Source organism: Dermacentor variabilis, chromosome 2 (assembly GCF_050947875.1).
Source record: "Dermacentor variabilis isolate Ectoservices chromosome 2, ASM5094787v1, whole genome shotgun sequence".
Classification (NCBI taxonomy): Eukaryota; Metazoa; Arthropoda; class Arachnida; order Ixodida; family Ixodidae; genus Dermacentor; species Dermacentor variabilis.
Window position 1 is genome coordinate 51,268,220 of NC_134569.1, and position 24,052 is coordinate 51,292,271.

The window sequence follows — 24,052 nt, forward strand, 5'->3', positions numbered from 1 at the left end:
CTCCGTTGGAGGCTAGGGTCGCCGCTGGAGAGCACGCTCTCCCACTGCTCCGCACTCGGATTTTCTATTTTGTGGAATGCCTTATTCGTATTGCACTCCCATGTGATGTGATAAAGTGTGGGTATTGCGCCACACCACGGGCATGTGTCCCTGTATTGACCTGGGAACATTTTGTATAGTTTATGCAAATTTGGGAAAGTTCCTGTCTGCAGCTTTCGCCAGTAAACTGCCTGTTCTTGAGTGAGTGTATTGTGAGGCGGGGGATATCTTCGCATCTCCACAGCCACGTCATGCTCACGTGTCACAGCACGGTGTTCACTTATTCAATCTTTTTTTTTTGTAGCTGAGCCCACGGGATAGCAAGAATATGCTAAATATACGAATTGTGCAGTTTGGCATCTTAGATTCACGGGTATCGTGGTAAACTTGCGTGCTTCTACGCCGAAGACGAAGAAAAATGCTGGCAAGCGTGCACGCCGGCGCGAGCTGCTGGGTGGTCGAAGCACGCGAGCGCGGAATCCACGAGCCATCCGTTGCTGCCGTTAGATTCTGTAGCCATCTTGCGTGTAGTGGACACGTCGCGAACAGCGCCGATCCTCGACAAGTGATATCGCGCCATGGAGCAGCAGCAGCTGATCGCAGAGGAGGACTCTCCCAGGCATGTGCGAATGGCAAGCTTGCCCACTACTTCGTCCGTCGGCTTCCGCCTGACCAGCAAGAAGGTGAGAATCTTGGACACGATGAACAGCGACGCCGTATCAGTTTAGGCTGTTACAAGGACTAATGAGTGTACTGACACAAAGTGACACAGAAATATTGCACGAAGCCTCAATTCCCAAATAATGTCAGAAATGATCAATTAGATCCGTTCAAAACACGCGTCAAGTGCAGCGTGTCTTCGGACGTGAAAAAAGGAGACTGCCGAATGACAGTTCAACTAATCCACGCGGTCCCCTTATTACGTTCGGTAGTTATCCTTGGCACAAAGGTTCTCGCAGCGATGAAAACTTCCTATAATACTTCCTGTTTTCGCTGCAACAAGAATGATACTATATACAGGACAACATTGCTCATTCCTGGTTCACTAAACACAGCGTCATCCGATGTCACCAACGTCACTACCGGCGCTACTTCTCGAGTTTTCGTTCCCGGTAACGCTGAAACACCGCGATTTGTGGTTCGGCGGACAGGTTATCGTGTTCCTGGTCTCCGCGGTGGCGGTGCTCGGATGCGCGCTTGCGCTCAATCTGGTGCACATGTACGGGACGCCGGCGTTCACGGCCGAGACGGCGAGCACGGGGCCGCAGGAGGAGGATTACCTGTCGATGCCGGCGTCCGCCGCCCCGCTGGTGCAAGCGGCGCCAGCAGTGGAGCGGGCCCCGTCGGCCGAGTCGGCGGCAGCTTCGCGGCCTGCGGGCGCGATGCCAGCCGCCGTCGCGGAGAGCGGAGAGCCCGTGGACACCGGCACCTACACGCAACTTGCGGCCAGCGAAGATGACAGCGGCAACGACACGGTGGGTCTCGAGTTCCTCTTCAAGCCTATGCGACCGAGGTCTCGCACGTCAGGGATCGATGGCTTGCCCTGAAGTCGTCGTGGACATATATAGCAGTGCCAAATGAAAGGCTGAGCGTTAAATCCGATCTGATTATTTCCGGCTTATCTCCTGCAGCCTGCATCTAGAAGCGCAGCAGAGGCTATATATACCCTGCTGAAGATGAGCCGACGCGACGACCTCGTGCACATCCGCGATCCGCGAGATCTCGTTCGCGCGCTTTCAAACTCGGGAAGTCAAGCTGCACTTTACCGTACTTGGTTGTCTGCTGCTTGGCGACGCGTGCGAAGGAATTTAGCCGACTGTGGCGGCAATCAAAGAAAAGGGCTCAGGCTTCGTGGAGATTCGCGGTGGAGTTTGAAAAGTGGCTAAGTAATCAGCTAGTAACATTAGGTGCCACATGCATTTATATAAGCATACCGCGTGAAGCACGGGAGCTGGAGGGACATGGTCGCATGTCGCCGAAAAAAAGCAGCTCTAGGCACCGGATAGTGAGCTCTTGAATCTGGACGGAAGCATTTACAGGTGCATTTTACAGAGCTGCACAGGTTTGCTCGCATGAAGCCGAAACTGACAGACTGCAGACTGTCAGCGCGGCGACGTCCTTGAGGGAGATTAGGGCAGTATGAAATGCAAGAAAGTACTAACTTGGGCCGGTTGCACGTGTTGAAGTTAAATCAGCTCATGTAATAGGACGAGAAGAAGAAAACGGACAGTGCTTCGTCCGTTCTTTTTTTCCTGTCCGTCCTTTATTTACGGAAGCATTTTCACCGGGCCCACTATACTACCTATGAAAGCAACCATGCAGGTCGTACGCCTACAACAGCTCTAGCGGCCTGTGGCCTGTTCACACTGTTAAGAACGGCCCGCTGAGGTGCAAGTTTTGCCAGCCAGTTGCGACAGCGGCATCAACTTTTCTTGGAAAGTCACCGTTACGCTCTAGCCAAACGGCGTCACTAAATCTACTGTGTGCGGAGGACAATGCCGCGTCCTCGCCTCTCCGTCGCGGGAGCCGAGATGAGTTCCCCGAACCAGGCTTTATGACTGCACGCGCCACCGCCGACCTGGTCTGCCGCGAGCGGGGGAGTGCCCGAGGGAACGTAGTTGGAGACCCCTTCCCACGCGCCGTTCAAGACAATGGACAACCGGTGGCCGCGCTGCGGGGTCAGCTCGGGGAATAAAAGGCGCTTTTCCTGACGTAAGCCCCGAGCTTTGCGAAGACCGTCTGACGTCGGTGGGGGTCGTGAACCTGTGAGGAAGTGTGTGTGTGAGTGTGTGTGTATCCCTCCGGCAGAGAGGCTACTCGTTTACGATGACTGGTCGAACGTTCCCTCACCTTGGGATCGAAGGAGGACCGAGTGTTCATAAACCGCTGTTGTGCGGCTGCTTAGTGTACTTTCTCTCGCAGTCATGCTAAACTGATGAACTGCAACGTCCTGATGTAGATACTGTAAATAAGCCCATATTCCTCGTTCTGGATGAGATGCAGTCCTTCCCTTCAACAACGTCCTCAGCGTGGATAAGTTGGAAGACGGCATGGGCCAGCTACTTTCTAATTTGTGCCCGAGTCCAATCTTGACAACTGATTACGAGCGATGGGATTGACCTCCCAATCCTCACAACACTCGTACAACTTCATACAATGGATATAATTTGTCGACAGGCAGTTTATATTCACCCATGGCACGATTTAGCCCGCGGTGCAAAGCCGGCACCTTTAGCACCTTCATTTACACTAGCTGGGAAAAAGCACCATGTCTGTAAGGTTTACCAAACAGGCACTGTTGAAGAGAATATTGTTCAAAACACGAAGATGCAAATCTCAATGCCACTGACTGCTCTTTAACATGGTTTTCTTCACCTATAAGAAGCGCTGGTCTTGTTTCTGAGAATGGCAGACGTGAAATTTCGTGCGAACTACGTATAGCTCCGCAAGAGTTAGCACAATAGTGCTGTACAGCCGCCCTGATATTTAATAATATAGCGCGAGCGTCGACTGAACTGCTGGTGAGCGCCTTATAACGGCGATAAGCGTGCAACAAGGCGAGAGTTCGCGCACGAGCCTTGTTGCCTTGTTGCACTCGCCTTGTTGCACGCTCTTGTTGCACGCTTATCGCCGTTATAAGGCGCTCACCAGCAGTTCAGTCGACGCTCGCGCTATATTATTAAAAATCAGGGCGGCTGTACGTATTTAGAGATTTGCGTGATGATGACTGCCTTACAGTAGCCGGCCGCTAATGAAAAATAAGTTTCGGTTCGCGAATCACCTCGCTTGAGCACTCCGCAGTATATTCCTTCAAGACACGCCTTGTTTACTTTAATTATTGTTATTTTTTGCACTTGAATATGCGAGTGCAATATGTGATATGGTCCACAGTTGGCGACGGCCCTCGAACAGCGGCAAATGGAGCCCCGCTGCCTGGATCCCGTCCACATGACGCCGTGCTCCGGGAAGACGAGTCGGTGGCCGGCGTTCTTCTTCGACGGCCGCCGCTGCTTGACGCCTGTGAGCGTGCCGCCGCCTGGGTGCCTGGAGGGCCCCAACCGCTTCCGCTCGCTGGGCCACTGCCGCGGCGCCTGCCAGGTGAGCACGCGCCGCTCAGGACGCCGCCGCGTTTGCCGCGTTGGAGAGTCGGTCTATTGTCGAGAGTTTGCGAGTTCGCAAATAGGACGCACTAGCCCTTGCTTTTTGTCCACGTATATTGACCGCGGTGTGCGATTGATTCGAGTTAACATCCGCTGACGTCCCTGCCGTGGCAGTCAACTCTACCAAGAAACAAGTGGCTCCTGTCCTTTGTCTAAACGACGTTCTTTAATTTTTTTTTGTCATGCCTTATAGCAAACGCACTTCATGTATGGATTTCGTACGTGCTCCGTTTATTGTGTACCCGCTGTGGTTGCTTAGTGGCTATGGTGTTGGGCTGCTGAGCACGGAGTCGCGGAATCGTATCCCGGCTACGGAGGCCGCATTTCGATGGAGGCAAAATGCGAAAACACCCGTGTACTTAGATTTAGGTGCACGTTAAAGAACCCCAGGTGGTCAAAATTTCCGGAGTCCTCCACTACGGCGTGCCTCATAATCAGAAAGTGGTTTTAGCACGTAAAACCCCATAATTTAATTTTTTTTATTGTGCGCCTGAAAAAGGAAACTGATTTGTATATACCACGATTAGCTGCAGTAGAAAAAGGGGCGGGCGATTGCGACCATGGCCATTTAATTTCGCGCATGTTTTAATTTAGCGGAAGTGACGTAGTCTGAGCCCTGCCAGCCATAGAGTTTCTCACTATAACACCTAGAGGGAAATCTGGCGCCACCGTCTATGGGAGTTTCTTAAGGGGCGCTTTGCCGTCATGGGATTGACGGTATATGGGTCTGCGAGGCTTGTGCTGGCTGGTGTTGTAAGAGGCTTCGTCTAAAACGTGGATATGGCTACACAAATAACGCGTTCTTAAAGTAAAATCTTCATAAAGTGTTTCCATTCACGCAAATTGCATCTTTACTCACCTAAAATGCATGACTTAGGGAAGAAAAGCAAGAATAGACAAACTGTTTCAAAGCGAGCGCGAATCTTGTCGTCTGTCCTCCAACTTTAGCGGCCCGGTGATACTTTTTACGTATATATAATTGTACATGCGATAACAAGTTCTTATAGTTAAACAAAACATGTTTTTGTTTTAGAATAAATCTAAAACAGCTTTTTACTTGCAGTTTTAGTAGAAAATGAATCATTGTGACAGACGGAACGGTGCTTGCCTGGCTCTCCGAGAATGATGTCACAATATACCGGCATTCTCATGCATACCACAGCGCAGCAGTGCCAGCTTTCCCTCTAGGTGAGAAACTCTATGCCAGCAACCTTTGTAGAGTGCGAAAGACACAGCGACATCGATAGCTCAATCTAGTCTCAGGTGATCGGTCTCCGCTTTGATGCAGCGAATCTGTAGCACTCCCTGAGCTTTGAAGCACCCCAGTGCGTGGCGTGGCTTCAGGTTGTCATAAACACAGCGACATCGAAGCCTGGCAGAGTATAGCTTGCGTCAGGCGCACAACAAAGGGCAAAAAAAGATAATCGCCATACTTCGAGGTAATCGCGAAGGTAAACCACGTCTTGGATGAAAATAAAATTTTAGGGCGGACGTTATTGGAAACATCATATGCCCTAATTGATGGCGCGGGCGTGCGCTACGAGTCTGAGGGTACTTAATTCGCAGCTGAGATCTCTGTGTGACACGAACCCGCGCTGTTATCGCACGGGAAGTGCAGGGGGTTCGAACCGCTCTCTCCACCAGGGTCAGGGCGCTCGAGCCGAGTGCCGGGAGCCGGCGCGGCTGGTGCCGTGCAACCGAGAGCACGTCAAGCGGCGCTGGTTCTACCCGGCCAACGGCAGCTGCGTCGAGTGGGGCTTCCCGGAGGGCAGCTGCGTCAACGTTCGGCTGCGCCTCTTCCAGAGCATGCAGCAGTGCGTGCTCGACTGCGTGCAGCACAACGCGCCCGGCTGCCGGGAGTACCCCGTCGGCCAGCGATGCGGCGAGTACCAGGCACGTGTCGATGAAAGCCGCGGGGGCTTTCCCCCAGGTGGCGCTGAGCGTGCATTCTTCCTTTTATATGTATGCGTTCACTTTACTTTCGCTTACAAAGTTGTTATATGGAAGAAACTTGGCTGAGCCTTTTTTTTTGCTTCTTGTTGACTTTCTTAGTACTTTTGGTGCAATGGGGTTGTATGTCATGCATGATTTTTGCAACTGCTTTAATGCATTGGGCCTTAGCAAAGCTCGACCAGAAGGCTTTCGGCCATGTGGGTGAGAAGCTCGGTAGAGGAGCTTTAGGACTCCCGGCCGCGCAAGCAACGCAAGTGGGCTCTGCCCACTGGCAGATCCAGAAAAAAAGGGGGCGTGGGCTTACTGTGGCATCCTGAATATAAATTTCACTTAACCTTTGGAAATTTGTTCCCGAAACAAGGAACAAAACGTTGCAAGGAACTAATAACTACAGGTTTCTATCCGAGGCTTTTATTATGCATTGCAGTCTACGAAGCAAGAATGAAAATAGGCCTTCGGCGAGACAACAAAAGTTTCGACTCCGGTGTTTCGATCCACTGCGCACAGCATGCGTAAACTCGGACGTGCCACTCTTGGAGTTATTGTAGTGTTTCCGGTACTGCTACAATAATTCGCAGTTTATTACATTACTCCACGTAGAGTGTGTTCACTTTATACCAGCTGTGCTGGTTCTGGCTCTCAGATAGACTGATTGCCTATCCTGCCCTCTTGCGTTATGTAGCCTTCTATCAGGAATGCCAAACGTTGAAGGTGGAGGTCTTTCTTTTCACTGTTGCAGGTCAACTTCCCGGTATTCTCTGCCGTGAACAAGAATGGACATTTCGAGTGCCTGACGGTGGACCCAGCAGAAAAGCTCTGTCTGCTAGGTCCCAACATGTTCCACAGCTACCGAACATGCGCCCGCGCTTGTCTCATTTCGTGATAAAGCTTTCTTTTTCGAATTTCGTCAGTAACAGTGAACACAAGAGTCATTTGGTGTGTATTGCTCGTTTGTGTTTCAAGTATATGTGTACGATCAGTGAAGTTTACGCATCGAATATGAATATTAAAGAAAGTAAGGGCTTTGATTTGAATACTTAATATTTTTCTGCTTTTAAGTGTATATGGAGATGGAAGGTGACGAAGCAAGTCTGTGAAGGTTTAAAACGAGCAGGTTTTTTCTGTTATAAGAAAACGATTACTGGAAATCCCGCTTCGCAATATTGGCCTTAATTTATCAGTGCCCGTGATCCTGTCATTTGCGGCCTTTATTATTGGGTTCAGCCACAGAAATGTTTGCTTGGCAATACAAATTACCCAATTGAAACCAATCAGTTACCATGTTAGGCTGATCGCCCCCCTTCACCACCATAGCTTTTTTGTAATTAGATTTATTATATGCCCAGTCTTGCTCTCAATGCTTTTTTCCCACAAATAAAAATTTCAATTTTTCAGCTCCAACGTTGAAATTAACTCCCTTGTTTTTCTACACCTAATTTAACCACCTAATGCATGGCCAATCTCCCACGACGGGTATACGCAACAGTGAGGACGACGACGGCAACAGCAACAAAAAGTAAACGTTCTCCAAAGTTTCTCATTGGCTTACATGAGCTTGAAGGAGCGGGTGGACTATGTGTGTGGCTCTTATTAAAGTCTAGTACATTCGGTCTCAATCGATTAACCCGCCGTGGTTGCGAGGTCGCGCTATCGGGATCGATGTCATGGGATCGAATCCCGGCCACGGTGGCCGCATTTCGATGGCGACGAAATGCAAAACACGCGTGTACTTGCATTTAGGTGCAAGTACACCAGGTGGTCCAAATTTCAGAAAACTCCCTCTACGGCATGCCTCATAATCAGATCGTGGTTCTGGCACGTAAAACCCCATAGTTTAATTTTAATTTAACGAATGTCGAAGGAAATTTAAAATTGTCAAGTGAAATACTATTAAGGACAAAAGTATTCGATACGCATATGAATATTCGCCCGCTCCTGGCGTCAAGAGTTCTTGCAGAAACCTTTGTCATTCAGTTTTATCGTTTGCGGCATAGCATTGACTCGAGGGGCCTTGTACTCGTAGCGCTATGCGAAAAACATTCTTTGTGCGCTTACTGTTCGCATGAAGAAACCAATTGGTGGATTAGTAGCCAACGAGGGAACCAGGATTTGTTTATGGCACTCGGGCTCTTGGAAGGAGTATACGTCTCAGTGCCCAAGCGAAGTAGTCGCAGTAGACTGGGATCGCGAGAAGAAAAATCTGCAGAACAAAAATGACGGGATAAGAACCGATTTGACAGGCACTCGCAAGTAAAAAATGGGCAGTGAGATAATATGTGTAACGTACTGACTTCAAATTTCCTCGTATAGTGACTTCCTTTGATGTGACATCCTCGAATGCATTTCTTCCTTCGGCACTCGTTGGGCTACTGTACTGGACCTGTACTAGAGTTACCTGTGCTACGTGACGTGCTCATAGCTGCTGCTTCCCGCCAACCTCGAGTAAAAACAGTTGATCACGTTTGTTCCTTTAACCTACAATGCTGTTCTGCAATACATTAACGCTACGGCCATTTTAATTTATTAGATCGCACGTTAGCGAAGGAACTGCTTGCTTAGCGATTTCAAAATACGGGACAGCGTGCAGAATCAATTACTCAAATATAAAAATGTTTTAATGAATTACTCTATCTTGGTTTCAGGCAGTAGGATACTCTAGCTTGAGCTGCTTTGGGAACGCAGGGCTTTTTGTAGATGTAGTTAATCCAATGTCCGCCCCTCTGCGTGAAATTTTAACCGAATTTTGCTTCGCTGCCTTAACTAGAACGCTTACATTTTCCTCGTATTTCTCCTCTTATTTTTGCTGTCTCTTTCCCAACTGGGCAAGCTTGCTTATGCAACCACACGTCGATCTTAGAGTGCACGAAAAAAGAAGAACATAAAAAAGACACGTGTTCTTTTTATTACCTCATCTGGCGCGAGAGCTTAAACTTAAGCTCCACAAGGCTCCTATTCGCCTGTGCTTTCTGCGTAGGTTTTACTAATGAAAACGTGCACCTCTTTGCGTAAATTTACTTTAAATCAGTCTTGAGGTCTCTGCCATGCTTGAGAGTTAATCTAGCGCAAATACCGTAGTTTCTTTAATCTAGACGCGCCGCTTAATCTACGTATTTCATTGCTTCGCTTGTGTATTCTCGACAAAGGATGTATTAAAGAAAAGTAAAGTACAGGATGAGAACACCCACCTTTGTTCACCAACGTATGGGCAGTCGAGGATTGAGCGGACGTCGCGGTGAAGTTTAAAATTCGAGGCCGTGAACGAGTGATAGGTTGTAAAACGGTCGAGCGGGAATTTAAGCATTGTTGAATAAAGCAGTGCAGGGATTTAGGCAGTGGCAGCCATCACAATGTTACCTCGTCGACCGTAACCTTTGTTACAATTGAGGTGGCTTGGGAAATATTAATTTTGCAAGCAAGTGCAGGGGCATCAGAAGTGCTTGGCCGCTGAAGAAAGAAAGTAGGGGGGTGGGGGGGAGATGCAAAGGGTCGGAAGAGCGGTTTCTTGCTCTTAGCTTAGTTTCCTGGCAGTGCATCAGCAGTGACAACCATCACGATGTTTGGGTTCGGATGCCCTCTTTCCGCATCTGTTGCTCCGGTGATAACGATCGAATGACATATCATGCTGTAACTGTGTAATAGTGTTGTATAGAAACTATTCACATCCACCCCCATTTTGCCATCACGGACATTAAGAGAGAAAAAAAAAATCCGGTAGATTTAACGTACTTATCTAAGTTTAACGAAGCCTTCTCAAATTGTTTGAATTAAATGCTATGCGTAAAGAAACACGATGCTCCTAATTTTACACCTGTTGTTTGAATGAAAAAACAGGTTCACGTGGTCTCATGGTGTGCTCATTGATGCAGCGATCACTTGCAGACTAATGTGACTTTTCGAGAGTGTTGAGTAATACATTGTGACTATAGGCGCGTGTACAGGGAACTATGAAACAGCGATGCATGTTTAACGCTGCAACGCTTCTGACCGAACACTTGACCAATGAATCGACCTAATTAACTGACCCACGTTATCGCGGAGACTTCCCGCTGAATGAATCTGGCTAGGTGTCCGTTGATCTTTGTGTGTTCTTGATGAGTAATTTTAAGAGACAGGAAGAGAGCGGTGTGGATTAGAGAGCAAACGGGGATAGCCGATGTTCTGACATTAAGAGAAAAAAATGGAGCTGGGCAGGACAAGTAATGCGTAAATTAGATGAACGGGGGACCATTAGAGTGACAGAGTGGGTGCTAGGAGAAGGGAAGCGCAGTCGAAGACGGCGGAAAACTAGGTAGGGTGACGAAATTAGGAAATTCGCAGGCGCAGGTAGGAATTGGTTGGCGCAGTACAGGAGTAACTGGAGTTCTCCGGGAGAGGCCTTCGCCCTGCAGTGGACCTAAAATAAGCTGCTGCTGCTGATGACGATGGTGATGCTTTCCCTTTCTGCACCACATCAGTGCAGGAAGACCACCCCGCTGCGTCTACTCTGTGAGACGCCGAACCCGGAGGAAGAGGAACAGAAGGTGTAGTTATTCATGGTACAGTTGAGAAAATGTAATTCAACAGCCTTGTCAGGATTACGAAGGTTGCACTGCTTGCGCGATCGGCTTGCATTACAAACGATATCACAATCCTTTTGAAGACACACATCGCTCACTGGTGTAAGGACGCGCCCCCAACAGGTCACCATCTTTGATAACGCAGTCTCCGGGAAATACCTCGTTCTGATGATATTCTCTCCGTGATCGGCCCATTTTGCTGATTACATTCTCTCTGCGAGCGGCCCGGTTTTGAATTTATCATTTCTGGAATCAGCGCAGTTTATTAGTAGATTGATTAACGCTTACGTTGGGACTAGTTGGAATCGTACGTTAGAATACAGCGCTGCAGAGTTAAACGTGAACACGATCACCGACCATGAAGCACTAATACGATGAAGCGGGCGGAGCGCTTCATCGTCTGCGTTCGTGTTAACGTTGCGTGTCTGTCTTACTTCTGCAGCACTGTGTTATAATTATTTACTATTGCACTTTCTCCTTGGTCGGCCCTCTTTCACGGTAAAAAACCGACCGACGGACGGGTAGGAAATCCGCGGGGAAGCCTGAGCATAGGCAAGGAAAGCTTCGCTCCACCAGGAGACACCTACGTCTACATCTACCTGAAACCCTTGCTCCGGCGACTCTTCGCGCAGCACATCCGGGCAACTTCCCTGCCGTGACGCGTCACCAGCGATGACGGCAAGGACAAGGAACCGCTTGCACAACAAAGTTAATAGCTCTCGCCTTAAAAGGGAGCTAGAAAGAAATGAAATAAGTTTGGTTAGCTGAACATATTACCGCTAAATGGACGTTACAAAGAACGCCAAGTACACAGGGCACGCGTGGGGTCTGCGCGTAGACTTATAGAAAAACGGCACCTGCCGATTGATGTAAGAGGCGGGCGCACACTCACTGAGGATGTACTTAATTGTAGATAGGTCTTATGGAAACTTACCTGCTCCTTTCGAAAAAAAAAACACGAAAACGTAAGAAAAGCACGTAACAACGAAAAGAAGGAACAACATTCCACGTTAGTCGAAAATGTCGTCCTTGGGACTCAAATCTCTTCTACTGCCAAACTTATACGGAAGCATTGACGTCACTGTGCGATGCCCTAGATTCTGACGCCTTTTCGAATATTCGCTTCCTTCCATTCCACCCAATTACGCCTGGAGCAATCCGAAAAAAAATTCATTCATTCATTCTTACTCGAAGATAGAGTGTGCACATAATGCTGAATTTTATTTTCTTTGTAGCGCAATTCACTCTTAATCTTGCGCGAATAGCCGAATGTGACAAATCGTCGTCTACAGATTGTGATCACGTCAAAGGAAATATGACCGCAGAATGGGGCGCAAGCCAAATTGTGCCGTTACTTTATTTCCTAATGTGCCAGACACGTTCTGACAGAGGGAAATAGAAAGCAACTCTGAAGAAGTCATTAAAACGGCAGCAAGTACGGTAGCGCGCAGCCTAAAAACGACAATGACGACGGCCATGTCGACACTAACGACGACAACGGCATGGCACCCGCAACCGGATAACCTCTGGCTTGAAACCGACAAGCTAACCAACCTCAAGAGACCTATTGCACAACGACCGAAACAATACAGTACAAGCTCTAGTATTATAGGGGCCTCCGACTTTTCACGAAAAGGGCATGGTAATGAAAATGAAAGCGCCAGACTCGCGCTCTTCTCTAAGCGAGCTTCTATTGAAAAAAAAAAAAAGCTCAGTACATTTCCACTCTGGAAAGAAGGATGACCAGTGAAGCTGTCCGTGCGGGCCCCTTAATGGCGAACTGCACCTCCGCCGAGGGTCAGCCCGGTATTGTACTCTCTTCGGGATTTTTTTTTTCTACACGCGTACATGGTAGTGGGGAAAGTAGTCCTTAACAGTTTCGTTATAAAAACTAAATTGTAGCGTTCTACGTTCCAAAACCACAATACGATCATGAGGCACGGTGCAGTACGTGTGGGACTCCGGATTAATTTTGACCACCTGGGGTACTTAAACGTGTACACTATGCACGGTACACGGGCATTTTTAAGCATGAAATGATTTTAGCACGCTTTTAGCGCCTATAGTGGGCGGCCTTCAAGTGACCTTGAACCAAAAGCCAGAGCAGAGCCGTTCTTCGGACGATATCCGGGCAAACGAGAACATCCGGGGAAGTTGCGAGGAAACAACGAGATCATCCGGACAGCCAGTCAAGACCGCATTGCATACGCTAGTTACCAAAACAAGTTACAAAAAATATTGCTTCGGAGTTCTTCCAAATGTTTGTTCACAATATCACTCAAGCTGTAACTTCTAGTAGGCTGAAGTTTTATTTGTCATTTCCAATAGCGACGTTCAAAAACATAGAAGGAAACTCTATGGTCAAAAGGTCCTCATCTTTTGGTGCTGAGACAGTTTTTTTTTTAATTTATTGCGACAGCGTGCCTTCTGGCATAAAGGAATATTTAAACATGTAGATACACTCCGGATTCGCGGAGGAAGTCCAGCAATGTCCGGTGGTGGGGCCCCAAGATCCAACTTTCTACATCTGGCGGCCGACCTGGGGGTGGTCCACATCGAAGCAGGTGTTTCCTGCGGTGTTTTCAACTCCAGCGGTGCGTGTGGTCCGCGGAGCGTCTGGCGCGCCGGCAGCGCCGGCAGCCTCCAGCAGCGTCCAAGTCGGTAGCGCCTATAGAGCCTGCGTCCGGCGCACCGCGGACGGCTGTTCGACCCTGACGTGCAATGAAGTTCTGTCTGTGACAGGAAACTATTGCGTCATATGCACAGTATGCATTGCACAACCATTGCACAGTATGGCGTGGTGCGGTGGGGTGTGCCGTCGCGCACATGCACTACACCCATTTTAATATTGTGGCTAGTATCATCTCCAACCAATCTGTTCTGCCGGTAGCCATTTCATGCTTACATCTACTCTTGATTACGGGAGAGCTTTTTGCATTTCGCCCCCACCGAAATGTGGTTGTCGCGGCCGGGATTTGATCCCGCGACCTAGTGCTTAGCAGTGCAACACCATAACCGCTAACCACAGTGGCGGATGAGCTGCTATCGACAAGGGCGAGGAGGTAAATAGTTATTATTTAAAGGGTTCGACATCATCAAGGAAAACCTTCCTAATTTTCACACGATGGTGGACACCTGCACCGTGATGTTGGTGGAAGAAAGTGGACGTTTCAGAACAACATTCCGGGGCAAATTGTTTGTTACGATTCTTTTGGTTGATCGTTTGATGGGGCTCTAATTCCCAAGCGACTCCTGTAGGTTTAAGCATCCGCAAGGGCGCGGAGAACCGCCCCCTCGACCCCCCCCCCCCCCGCACACACACCGCACGCACACGCAAAAAATGGGGAGGGGGGCGAACTTTGACTTTCTGTAGCCTTTCTTTCGGTTTCGATCTATGCTGTCATTATTATTGTAATTTATGTCATCATCATGTTTTAATCGCACGATGCATGGGCAGGACTGAAGTGCAGCGTGTGAACCGCGTAGGCTTCCAAGTGCAACGTGTGAACCTCGTAAGCAGCGTAGGCTTCCAAATAGCGTAGGCTTCCAAAGAACGTTCTAACTTGCATTTCTGCGGCTGGAGGCACCGGTCTCGGGCTTCACCTTACAAACAACTTGCAATGCTGCCATATACATTCCATTCGTACCCAGCGGACTAGCGACTTGTGGTTGACGTGATGTGTGATTTCATTCAGGCAACAAAATTCAACCATGAATATTATTACTTTCTTAGCCTTGGTCTATAATATTTCAAAATTCCTTCTATTTAAGTTGTTAACTGAATTTTCTTTTATTTGTTTTACACGTAATCGGGACCATTAGGCATACCTCACTTCTGATCAATTACACACTACTCTTTAGTTGCACTTTTACATTTTCAAGATCATTTTTTTCTGAAGTCATTGCCTGCGCGCGAAAGCACCCGATTATTGGCTCATGCACCCTCGATTGTGGGCGCCTGCCACGAATGATCGTCAGAGCGTGCCCAGCAGCCAGGCGCGTGCCACGCGCGAGCGGCAAAGAATACCGAGAAAGAAGCTTCGCCATGCGAGTCGCGTTCTAACGGCGTCTCAGACCTTCGTCGACCGAGCTGTCCTCTCTCGGGGACGCTCGCTCCTCGTCGACCGCCTCGTCCCTGCAGGACGCGACGTCCACCAAGACGGCGTCGTCCGACGGCAGCGGCGTTCAGCTCGCCGCAGGGCCCGCGGACTCCGACGTCGGCTACCGGCCCCGGCGCTCGTTGCTGCAGCTCTCGCTGGCTGCCACGGTGGGAATTTTCGCGCTGTTGGCCACCGCGGCCTTCGCCTTCAGCGTGCTGTTGGCCGGCTCGGCCGCCTTCCTGGAAGACGAAACGGGCACCGCCAGCACACTCGACGCCGGCGACCATGCCGTCGTCGTGAGCGGCGAGCGGGAGGTTGGGCCTGCCCCGAAACCGCAGATCAAGTATAGCTTCGAGGACGAGCCCGTCCACTGGGGAGAGAGTGGGGGCAAAGGACTCGATCTCGGCGCTAATCCGGAAAAGGTGATGGTGCGTTTGGTGTTCCGGGGCCGTTGGCACCATATGCGTCGCGCTATAACGGAAAGTCTATATACGCGCACCAGCATGATAAGGAGAACGCACTGATGCGTTGCTCTCGCTCGTGTTTTTGTGCTTGTAGCTGATTCTCTACAATAGAATCAGCTAGACCAGTTTGTGACCTTTATACAACTCAGTGAACATATTTTAGCATTGTTTTGATTGACCGGTATAGTCCTAGCGTCGAAAAGCAAGGTCTATAACTATAAACGTGCGCATATATGCAGAGAGGAACGATGTATAGGCTTAGTGGAAGGGGTAGGGGGAAGAGGGGGGAATATTGTGGCCGTAGCTCTAGGCAGCGCTCCCCGCCTCTCGGCGCCCTAACCGCCTCACGTTAGCTCTACGCTGAAAAGCTGCTGAGCGTCGTCGCTGAAAGCACCAGTCCGTGATTACAGCCATGATTCGTGATTATTAACGTGTTCTTCTGCAGCCAGATCCTCGGTGCGGCCAGTTCCGGTTTTCCTTCTGCAGCGAGCGTAAGGGTGGTGCGTACTTTGATCCGACGCTGGCCTCTTGTCTACCGGTCTCGGCCGAAATTGTCTACGTGTGCAACCGCAGCCCCAACCGGTTCTCTTCGCTGCACGAGTGCCGTCGCCGCTGTGTGGAGGCCGCAAGGCCGCACAGGCGGTGCATGGCGACGCCGGAGTTCTCGCACTGCAGCAGGTGAGACATCCTTGGAAGTAGTTTAGCACGCGTAACACCTACATGCACTTGTTGAAGTGGCTCCAGAACACGTTCGGTCGAAACTGCGTTTCGGTGTGAGAGACTAGAAAATTTCGAAGGCTCCCCTTTGGCACTCGTGTTAAGCATTTCGAAGAGGCTTAACACGAGCGGTAAAGAACCAAATTTTAATGCGAAAGCATTCTACCAGACTGGAGCGGGACACCAGCGATATCTCGCTAAAGGTCTGAAGCGAAACTTTAGCATGTCTTACTCTATTGTCATCGCGCGAAAAGACGCGGACGTACGACACGAGTGATGGCTGGTTGGTTGCCTTGCACACTCTTTGGCTCAACATAACTAGCCACTGCCGACCGTCATCGTCAGCAGCTCAACAAAACCCACTCAGACGCGATGAAACGTACCATAAAGTCGAAAAGGTGACAAATAACGAAAAGAAAACTTCTGTAATCGAGAGTATAGATGCAAGCATGAAATGGCGATCGGCAAAGCAGATGAGTTGGAGATGATACTAGCCACAATCTTAAAAAATTATGGGATTTTGGGTGCCAAAACTACTGATTATGAGGCATGCCGTAGTGGAGGACTCCGGAAATTTTGACTGCCTGGGGTTCTTTAACGTGCACCTAAATCTAAGTACACGGGTGTTTTCGCCCCCATCGAAATGCGGCCGCCGTGGCCTGGATCCGATCCCGCGACCTCGTGCTCAGCAGCCCAACACCTCAGCCACTGAGCAACCACAGCGGGTACCTCAGCCACTGAGCAACCACAGCGGGTACTAGCCACAATCTTAAAATAAGTGTAGTGCACGTTCGCAACGGCACACCCCTCCACACTACACCGTATCACGCGATACTGTGCACTGGTCCACATGGACCCAATAGGTTCCTGTCACAGACGGAGCCTCATTGCACGTATATCGTCTCGCTCAAACAGCCATCCGGGGTGCTCCGGACGCTACTAGGTATCCTACACGCAAGCTGCTTGCATGTAGGCTCCCTACACGCTACCAGCTTGGAAGCTGCCGGACACTGCCGGACACTGCCGGTGCGCCGAACGCTCCGCGAAACTCACGCACCGCTGGCGTTGAAAAGAGCGCAGGTAACTCTGCCTCAGCGACAAAAGATGACAGTCAAGTATCTATTGCCCTGCATCTGCCTTTTGAACATTGCTATTGGAAATGAGAAAAAAAATACTTCAGCGTACTATAGAGGTCACAGCTTGAGTGATATTGTAAACAAACATTTGGAAGAACTCGAAAGTTTGGGAAGTTACAAGCGCGTGTAATATGGTCTTGACTGGTTGCCCGGATGATCTCGTTCTCAGCTTGGCCGGATGTTCTCCTTTGGGCGCCCGGATAACGGCTCTGGCTTTTGGCTCAAAGTCACTTGAAGGCCGGTCACCGACAACGGGAGCTAAAAGCATCTCATGCTTAAATTGATGCCGTAATGAAATTAGCACACGAGTATGAAGCTTCGCACACTGTGGGATGCACATTGATGCCTGACCAGAATATGCGTTTTCCATGGCGGATTTAGATTCAGTCATGATCAGCAACTCAGTTGCAGGACTGTGGTCACGTGATGCTAGCGTCAATATATTGTTTGTTTCTTTTAAACGTCCTCGGTGACGTGGAATCAAATTGTTCCACGGTGCTAAAAGGTTTTTTGTAACGAATTACCTAGGCGACGTATAGTAACGATTTCGTACAACAGGTGGCCTAGCACCTCATCTTGCAGCGAGTAGCGCATGCCGCACTTTGTCACATTGCCTCCGAAATCTTGGGGCACCGCTTCACTGCTCTGCACTGTAGACTCTCTGTATATGGCTCCCGTAGCCAGGAATGCTAACATCCGGTAGCATCAGGGTGGTAGTCGAAAGTTTGAGCAGGTGTGGGGAAATACTTCTGCCTTTCCGATTGACAGAAAGGTCCGTTGAAAAGCGGGTGTTTGTAGGTTGCAACGACAGTGGCAACATAGGACAGTCAGTGTGGCTTATTAGAATGAGGGGGAGCAGGGGGTATCAGGGAGGGGTCGAGAATGGAGGAGTTTGAAGCACAATCATTGCCATAAATTGTTCTGTGCAGGGAGTTAACGAGCAGCATGTGGTTCTCGAACGGCACCAAATGCGAGGAGTGGCGCTTCCCGCTGGGCCTGTGCCCGGCCCGGGGCAGCTCGGTGTTCGCGAGCGCTCGTCAGTGCCGCGAAAGCTGCCTGCGGCCGCGGGACAAACTGCAGTGCTGCCACAAGCCCAAGCCGCACGTCTGCGCTTTCGGGCAGCTCAAGTACCCCTATTTCGCCGCGGTCGGGTACGACGGGTGCTTCAGGTGCGTCACATCTACAGGGACGCGCCCGAAGCCTGATGGACCGCTGCGCCGAAAATGCGCTTCGTGGAGCTATAGCTTCAGCGCGCGGACTCTGTGTTTCGCAGGTGCCTCGAGGCGACCGCGAGTACGCTTTTGGGCTACCAGTGCTTAATCGGTGCTAACCAATTCGACACGATAGACGCATGCAACAGCACCTGCGTCGACCACGACAACCACGAGTGAAGAAGTCGTCGAATGCGGTGAATTTTCTTTGTCCGCGTGTTCAACATTTTTTTTTTCTCTCCTCGTGGACGTGCCTCGTTGTTTGCACGATGAGAAGCAGATTTAATAAATAATTTTTGTTGCATAAACGGCCTCTGCATGCTCGGTGCTCGAGTAGAGTTGCAGGATATAGCTGCGTTCTTGCATGGAGGGTACACGGCCCAGGAGCACACGCTACCCTTACAAAAAATTTATAGAAAAGTCTATAGACATTTGTCTAGAAGGCTATAGACTGTCTATGGACATTTCTTTAGACTAGTCTATAGACTTATGGCCATACACTTTTTATAGACTAGTCTATAAAGAGTCTGAGTCTATAGACTTTCTATAGACTGTCTATGGACAGTCTACATACTTATGGCCGTACACTTTTTATAGACTAGTGTATAAAAAGTCTGAATCTATAGATAGTCTATATACCGTCTATAGAATGTCTATAGATTAATGAAAATTCATGTTTGTAGATAATTGTCTGCAGCATGTCTATAGACAAGTGTCTTATAGTTCTGCTTTTGTAGATTGAAGTCTACAGAATGTCTATAGACAAAGGTCTATAGACTATTTATAGAATATTCCTATAGACCAGTCTATAGACTTATGGCCATACACTTGTTATAGACTAGTCTATAAAAAGTCTGAGTCTATAGACTGTCTACAGATTAATGAAAATTCACGTTTGTAGACAAATGTCCGCAGAGTGTTTGTAGAAAAAAGTGTATATGGTTATGCAGTACAATTTTGTAGACTGAAGTCTATAGAATGTCTACAGACAAACGTCTATCGACTTCAGTCTACAAAAACAGAACTATACACTTTTTTCTATGATATTCTGCAGACATTTGTCAACAAATATGAATTTTCATTAATCTATAGACAGTCTATAGACAGAGATATTATATAGACAAGTCTACAAAGAGTGTATAAGGCCATAAGTCCGTAGCTATCTGCGATCTAAAAGTTAGTTTACATTTTTGTTTACATGTGGTAGCAAAAAATTTTGAATCTATTTATGCATGTGCACCTGTTGATTTTCTTCTGCACTTATGCATTAACGTTAGTAGATTATGCTCCTGAAGCAGCTGTACTTTCATATATGTTGCATCAACAGAAGAATTGAGTGCCGAATCATGCAGTGCAAAAAAAGAAAACAAATGCACCAGCAATGAATTAACTGTTTTTATTGCACGATATAATAGATGAATTTCTTAAAATACATGTCTTATGCTACTATGGAAAAAGACTAAATATTTACACTACTTCCCCTTGGGAAGCATGGTCGTCAGGCTGGCCTTGACCTTTGTGTCATTAGTCCCAAAGGTGCTGCAGGTGTATGCTGCAAATAAGTAGATGCAGCAATATGAGGCAAAAATAAGAAGTGTGCATTCTTTTTATGTTCATTAAGCAGTTTAATATATTTGCCCAAACCATCTAAGTCAATACTTAATGCGGTTTAACTCTGACTAATGGCTGCTTGTCAATACAGATCTGTACCTTTGTACAATGTTTTATTTTATGGTATGGTAAACAATTAAACAGTCACAACTGCTGCTCATGCCAGCAACAGTATGTTCCCTTTTATGACACGCTCATATATAATCCATTTATGTACTTACCCCAATTGATCTCTATATTTATTGCTGAAACGTTACCCAGTTGGTCTGTCTGTACATTTTTTGGCTGGTTGTTAAGTATGCCCGTGCAGAGGGATATGCTCAGAAGACGTGACTGGAATATTCACAGTATCGTGCCAAAGACTGTAATTTGTTTTGCTTAATACACATTTAAATGTCTTTCTCGTATTCCTAAATGAATGGGTCATTGGCCATAACTTCAACAGAAGGCAGATGGATCGATTGTATTGATATGATCACTTAGTTTCTTACAGGTAATGAAGCCTCTTGGGCATGCTAACAGGTTTCCAAGCTAGGTATACCCAATGAGCACCCGAAATAGCACGCGACTACTTTGTGTCATGGCACGACAGATATGCACCTCCTAGGAAACAGAACTGATACTACACTTCGAATGAATTCTATCACAGTAAATTATTTAAGGTGCCTTCAAAGATGAAAATTTTTTTGTAGGGTTTCGAGGTTCAGGACTTTTAGTTAACGAAAAAAAAGCAAAAAAAAAAAACAAACAAATGGAGTAAGAAATACCACGTCAGTATGCTTGACTTTCATTTTTTTTCAATAAATGGGACCAATTTCCCTCAACTTTTTATGAGGTGAAAATTTTAAAAATATATTGACCAGAGAGATTCTCTGGAAACTGTGCATGACATATAACAAGACACCATACCTATGTGGTCATTTTAATATTTCTCGATCTTTTTCCAAGCCTTCCCTGGCTGTTTTCATCAAAATTTTCTGGCAATCTATGACGCCAGCAGCTTAAGTGCAATAAAAAAATAGTGCTTTAATGCTTGCCAAGCATTAAACACTGCCAGTCCATAATATTTAGATAAAACGAATAACACGTCAGTCACTTGACATACAGCACTAGATTCAACTTAATTGAATCCCTTGTTTGATAAAGCTGACAAGGGCTTGGGCAAGTTCGTAATTGATGGCCACACGAGTACAGCACGGAAGACAAGGACACAGAGACACACACGTAAATGAAATGCAACAATGTGAGGGAAAACTATTCAATGAGCTATTTTTACGGTTCAATAGTAGTTTTTTATACAATTTGCCCTCATCACTTATGCCTCTAGTTAACTTTGTTTACCTCTGACTAAAGACTACAAGGCAATATGAATCAGTACCATTATAATTTTTCGTTATGTTACAGTATGATGAGCAGTTAGAGAACCGTAATGGTCGCCGATGGCAACAACGGTACGTTTCGTTTCAAGACAGGTTCATGTGACACACAGTGTACTTATAAAATAAATGCGAGAATCCCAAACGATTCCTATAATAACTGTTGAAACAAAGATACCCGGTTGGACTGTGCACATTCTTCAGGTGTTAATGCAATATGCTCGTGCCGAACGAACATGCTCGGCATAGTGACTGCAGTTTTGAACAGTCACGTTAAGAAATGCAATTTATTTCCGCTTAAAACAGTCTGCAATGTCTCTTTTCCCATACTTCGAGATGAATGCATTTGCCACACTTTCAGTAGAATGCACATGAATGGGGGCGTATTGATAAGCTTACTTATCAACTAAAACATGTTACGATCTCTTAGGTGTGTTGATAGGGTAGAACAAGTGCAATGTCCACTAAATGATTTGAATAATCTGTGCGTTATCTACTAAGAAAAGATCTCCAAATGGTTAATCTGGCTCTTTTTTCTTTTGTACAGCGCATATAGCATACAGTCTGTCCAAGACGATGGCACTAAATGCGACAGTAATGAAAACCGGAACACTTATTACGCACGACCAGGGCTTCATACTATGCACGATTGGCACAATGCGAATCTGCGCCAGCAGCTGCCTAGTGATTAACAGCACGTAAATTGCATGACGCCGACGCATCGAAAGACGCTTAACGCTTTTCATATAGCCCGAAAGATAACTTCTGCTGCTAAACTGTTTCTAAAAGAGACTAAAAAAAAATAATCTACCAACTGCCGTCAAACGCAATGCCTTCAGTTTTAAACACTTCAAGGTACTTCCCGGAGCGACTAATTTATTGCTCTAATTTTTTCGGCTATATAGTTTCCAAGCTGCGAGTGACTGAGCTTATCGCAGGTTTAATGCTCCAAAAGCGTTTGTGGTTGCATATATTTGGATTGGGTGAATCTAGATATTTCTTCAAGTCTCGTGTTTTGCTTGCGGTAACTTCCCAAAATTATTTAGATTGATTGCCAGGAACCTTAGAAATACTGCTACCTTTAAACTATACGAAAACGGCAGCGAACACACTGCTGATGCATGCCCCGCAAACATTGCCTTTCATCAGAGTACGCTAGCAGTTATTCAACTATACGTCTCTGTTTGAAAATTCTTCATGCTAACATAATTTCGAGATATATACGTAACGCGTGTCGCGAGAATTTCACTACGCATGCGGCGCAGCATTCTTCGCGGCCGGATCGAGCCACAAGAATTGAGGTCTACCACATTGGCAGCCCAACACACACAATGCGCTTAGTGGCAGCTCAGTATCAAGTTAAAACATGGTGTACTTCCTTTTTTACGCGCATCACCTATAACGCTAAAATCAACAAGCCTGAGCGATCGCTTGCCGTAAAACATTCCGTATAGTATAAGTGAGAAGAAGAGCGCGTTATCAAATCATGAAAACGACAAACCAGTACTATGCACGAGTTGCCTGCGCTGCATGCAGCCGGTTCACGCTACGAAAGGCGCTCACCTAATCATGAGCTATTGACGCAAAACATCTTTGCTAAAGCTTTACCGTTCAGTGTAGTTGACGTGTGATGCCACAAAGAAGGCGCGCATACACAGACGCCAACGTTTAGGCAGTGTTACGTTTCGCCTACGACGCGCGGTTTAGCCGGCGCGATTGCAACAAAGCGGCAGACATTTTGGCCCGTTCGGCGTCGCCGCTACGCTCCCCGCCAGGCGTTTCCAGGCGTTTCCAGGCGTTTCCAGGCATGTTCCGATGCCACGTGTCTTCATGTGCGTGTGTGAGTGTATGTGCCATTGTGCCCGACCGGCGGCGATGCGACAGCAGGGGGTCACCTTCTCCTTCCAGTCATTGTGCCCGACCAGAGGCGCTACGAGAGCCGAAGTTACCTTCTCCTCCCAGTCTTTGTGCCCGACCGGCGGCGCTACGACAGTGTGCGTCACCTTAGCCCATTGTACAATCACGTGCTCGTCTATTGAGGGGTTCCTTCTTGCCCTCAACTGCGAGAGTATAAAAACAGCTGCCCCCGGACGCCAAGAGGAGGGCTCCGATTTCTTCTGTTGAGTAAAGTGCTCTCCCGTCTCTCTACTTCGGTCAACCTGACCGCCACCTCTTAGCAATGTTAAAATAAACAAGTTGTTTTGTTGTTACCAGTCGACTCATGCTTTGCCGGGACCTTCGGATGCTTCCAGTTGTACCCCAGGCCGCCAGGCCAACGCTACCCTTGGGGCTTGCGACCCAGGTACAACCACGGGCGTCAGCGCCGAGTTCCCAACCGATCGCACCAGCGGTGCGACCACAACAACTCGCGCCAGCGGTGCGATCCAAACAACTGTCTGCCAGCGGTGAGATCGCGACAACGGAGGCCAGCAGCAAAGAGATGCAGTTGACTGTATGCTGAGCAGCTCAACGACGATCCGGGAGCAGTGCAACGAGCCCTGTGTGATGACTGGTTGCCTGCAGCGGAACGACTGCGCTGGACTCTTGGCTGCGAGGTTTGGTGAGTGCGGGACTTTCTTCTTCTGAGCTTTGCCAGGCTTTTGTTAGTGTCAGAAACAGAGCTGGTAATTGTGGTTGTCGTTGCTGCCGGGTTAGTTTGCGGCAAGACAATAGTAAGCAGTAGAGAAAGCAGCATTCAGAGCAGCCATGGATTTGAAGTCGTTGCGCAA

The 24,052-nt window shown here is 48.0% G+C and overlaps 2 protein-coding genes across 2 annotated transcripts; both read left to right on the forward strand.

Annotated features, from left to right (window-relative positions):
* The first annotated feature begins 368 nt into the window (after positions 1-368).
* Positions 369-7,035, forward strand: LOC142570316 (uncharacterized). The gene is made up of 5 exons (XM_075678708.1): positions 369-722; positions 1,191-1,514; positions 3,931-4,137; positions 5,844-6,161; positions 6,892-7,035. The coding sequence occupies exons 1-5, from the start codon at positions 618-620 to the stop codon at positions 7,033-7,035; spliced, it is 1,098 nt and encodes a 365-aa protein (XP_075534823.1). The 5' UTR covers positions 369-617.
* Positions 7,036-14,776: 7,741 nt separating this feature from the next.
* On the forward strand, positions 14,777-18,644 carry LOC142571827 (uncharacterized). Its single transcript, XM_075680471.1, has 3 exons — positions 14,777-15,236; positions 15,718-15,950; positions 18,055-18,644. Exons 1-3 carry the CDS (start codon positions 15,234-15,236, stop codon positions 18,443-18,445), a joined length of 627 nt encoding a protein of 208 aa, XP_075536586.1. The 5' UTR covers positions 14,777-15,233; the 3' UTR covers positions 18,446-18,644.
* Positions 18,645-24,052: the final 5,408 nt, after the last annotated feature.

Excerpts from the sequence above, each read along its gene's own strand:
- LOC142570316 (XM_075678708.1), top strand. The coding sequence starts at position 618 with ATGGAGCAGCAGCAGCTGATCGCAGAGGAGGACTCTCCCAGGCATGTG. Across the intron at positions 1,515-3,930 it reads ATGACAGCGGCAACGACACG|TTGGCGACGGCCCTCGAACA; the intron begins GTGGGTCTCGAG and ends TATGGTCCACAG. Across the intron at positions 4,138-5,843 it reads ACTGCCGCGGCGCCTGCCAG|GGTCAGGGCGCTCGAGCCGA; the intron begins GTGAGCACGCGC and ends TCTCTCCACCAG.
- LOC142571827 (XM_075680471.1), top strand. Across the intron at positions 15,951-18,054 it reads GAGTTCTCGCACTGCAGCAG|GGAGTTAACGAGCAGCATGT; the intron begins GTGAGACATCCT and ends TGTTCTGTGCAG.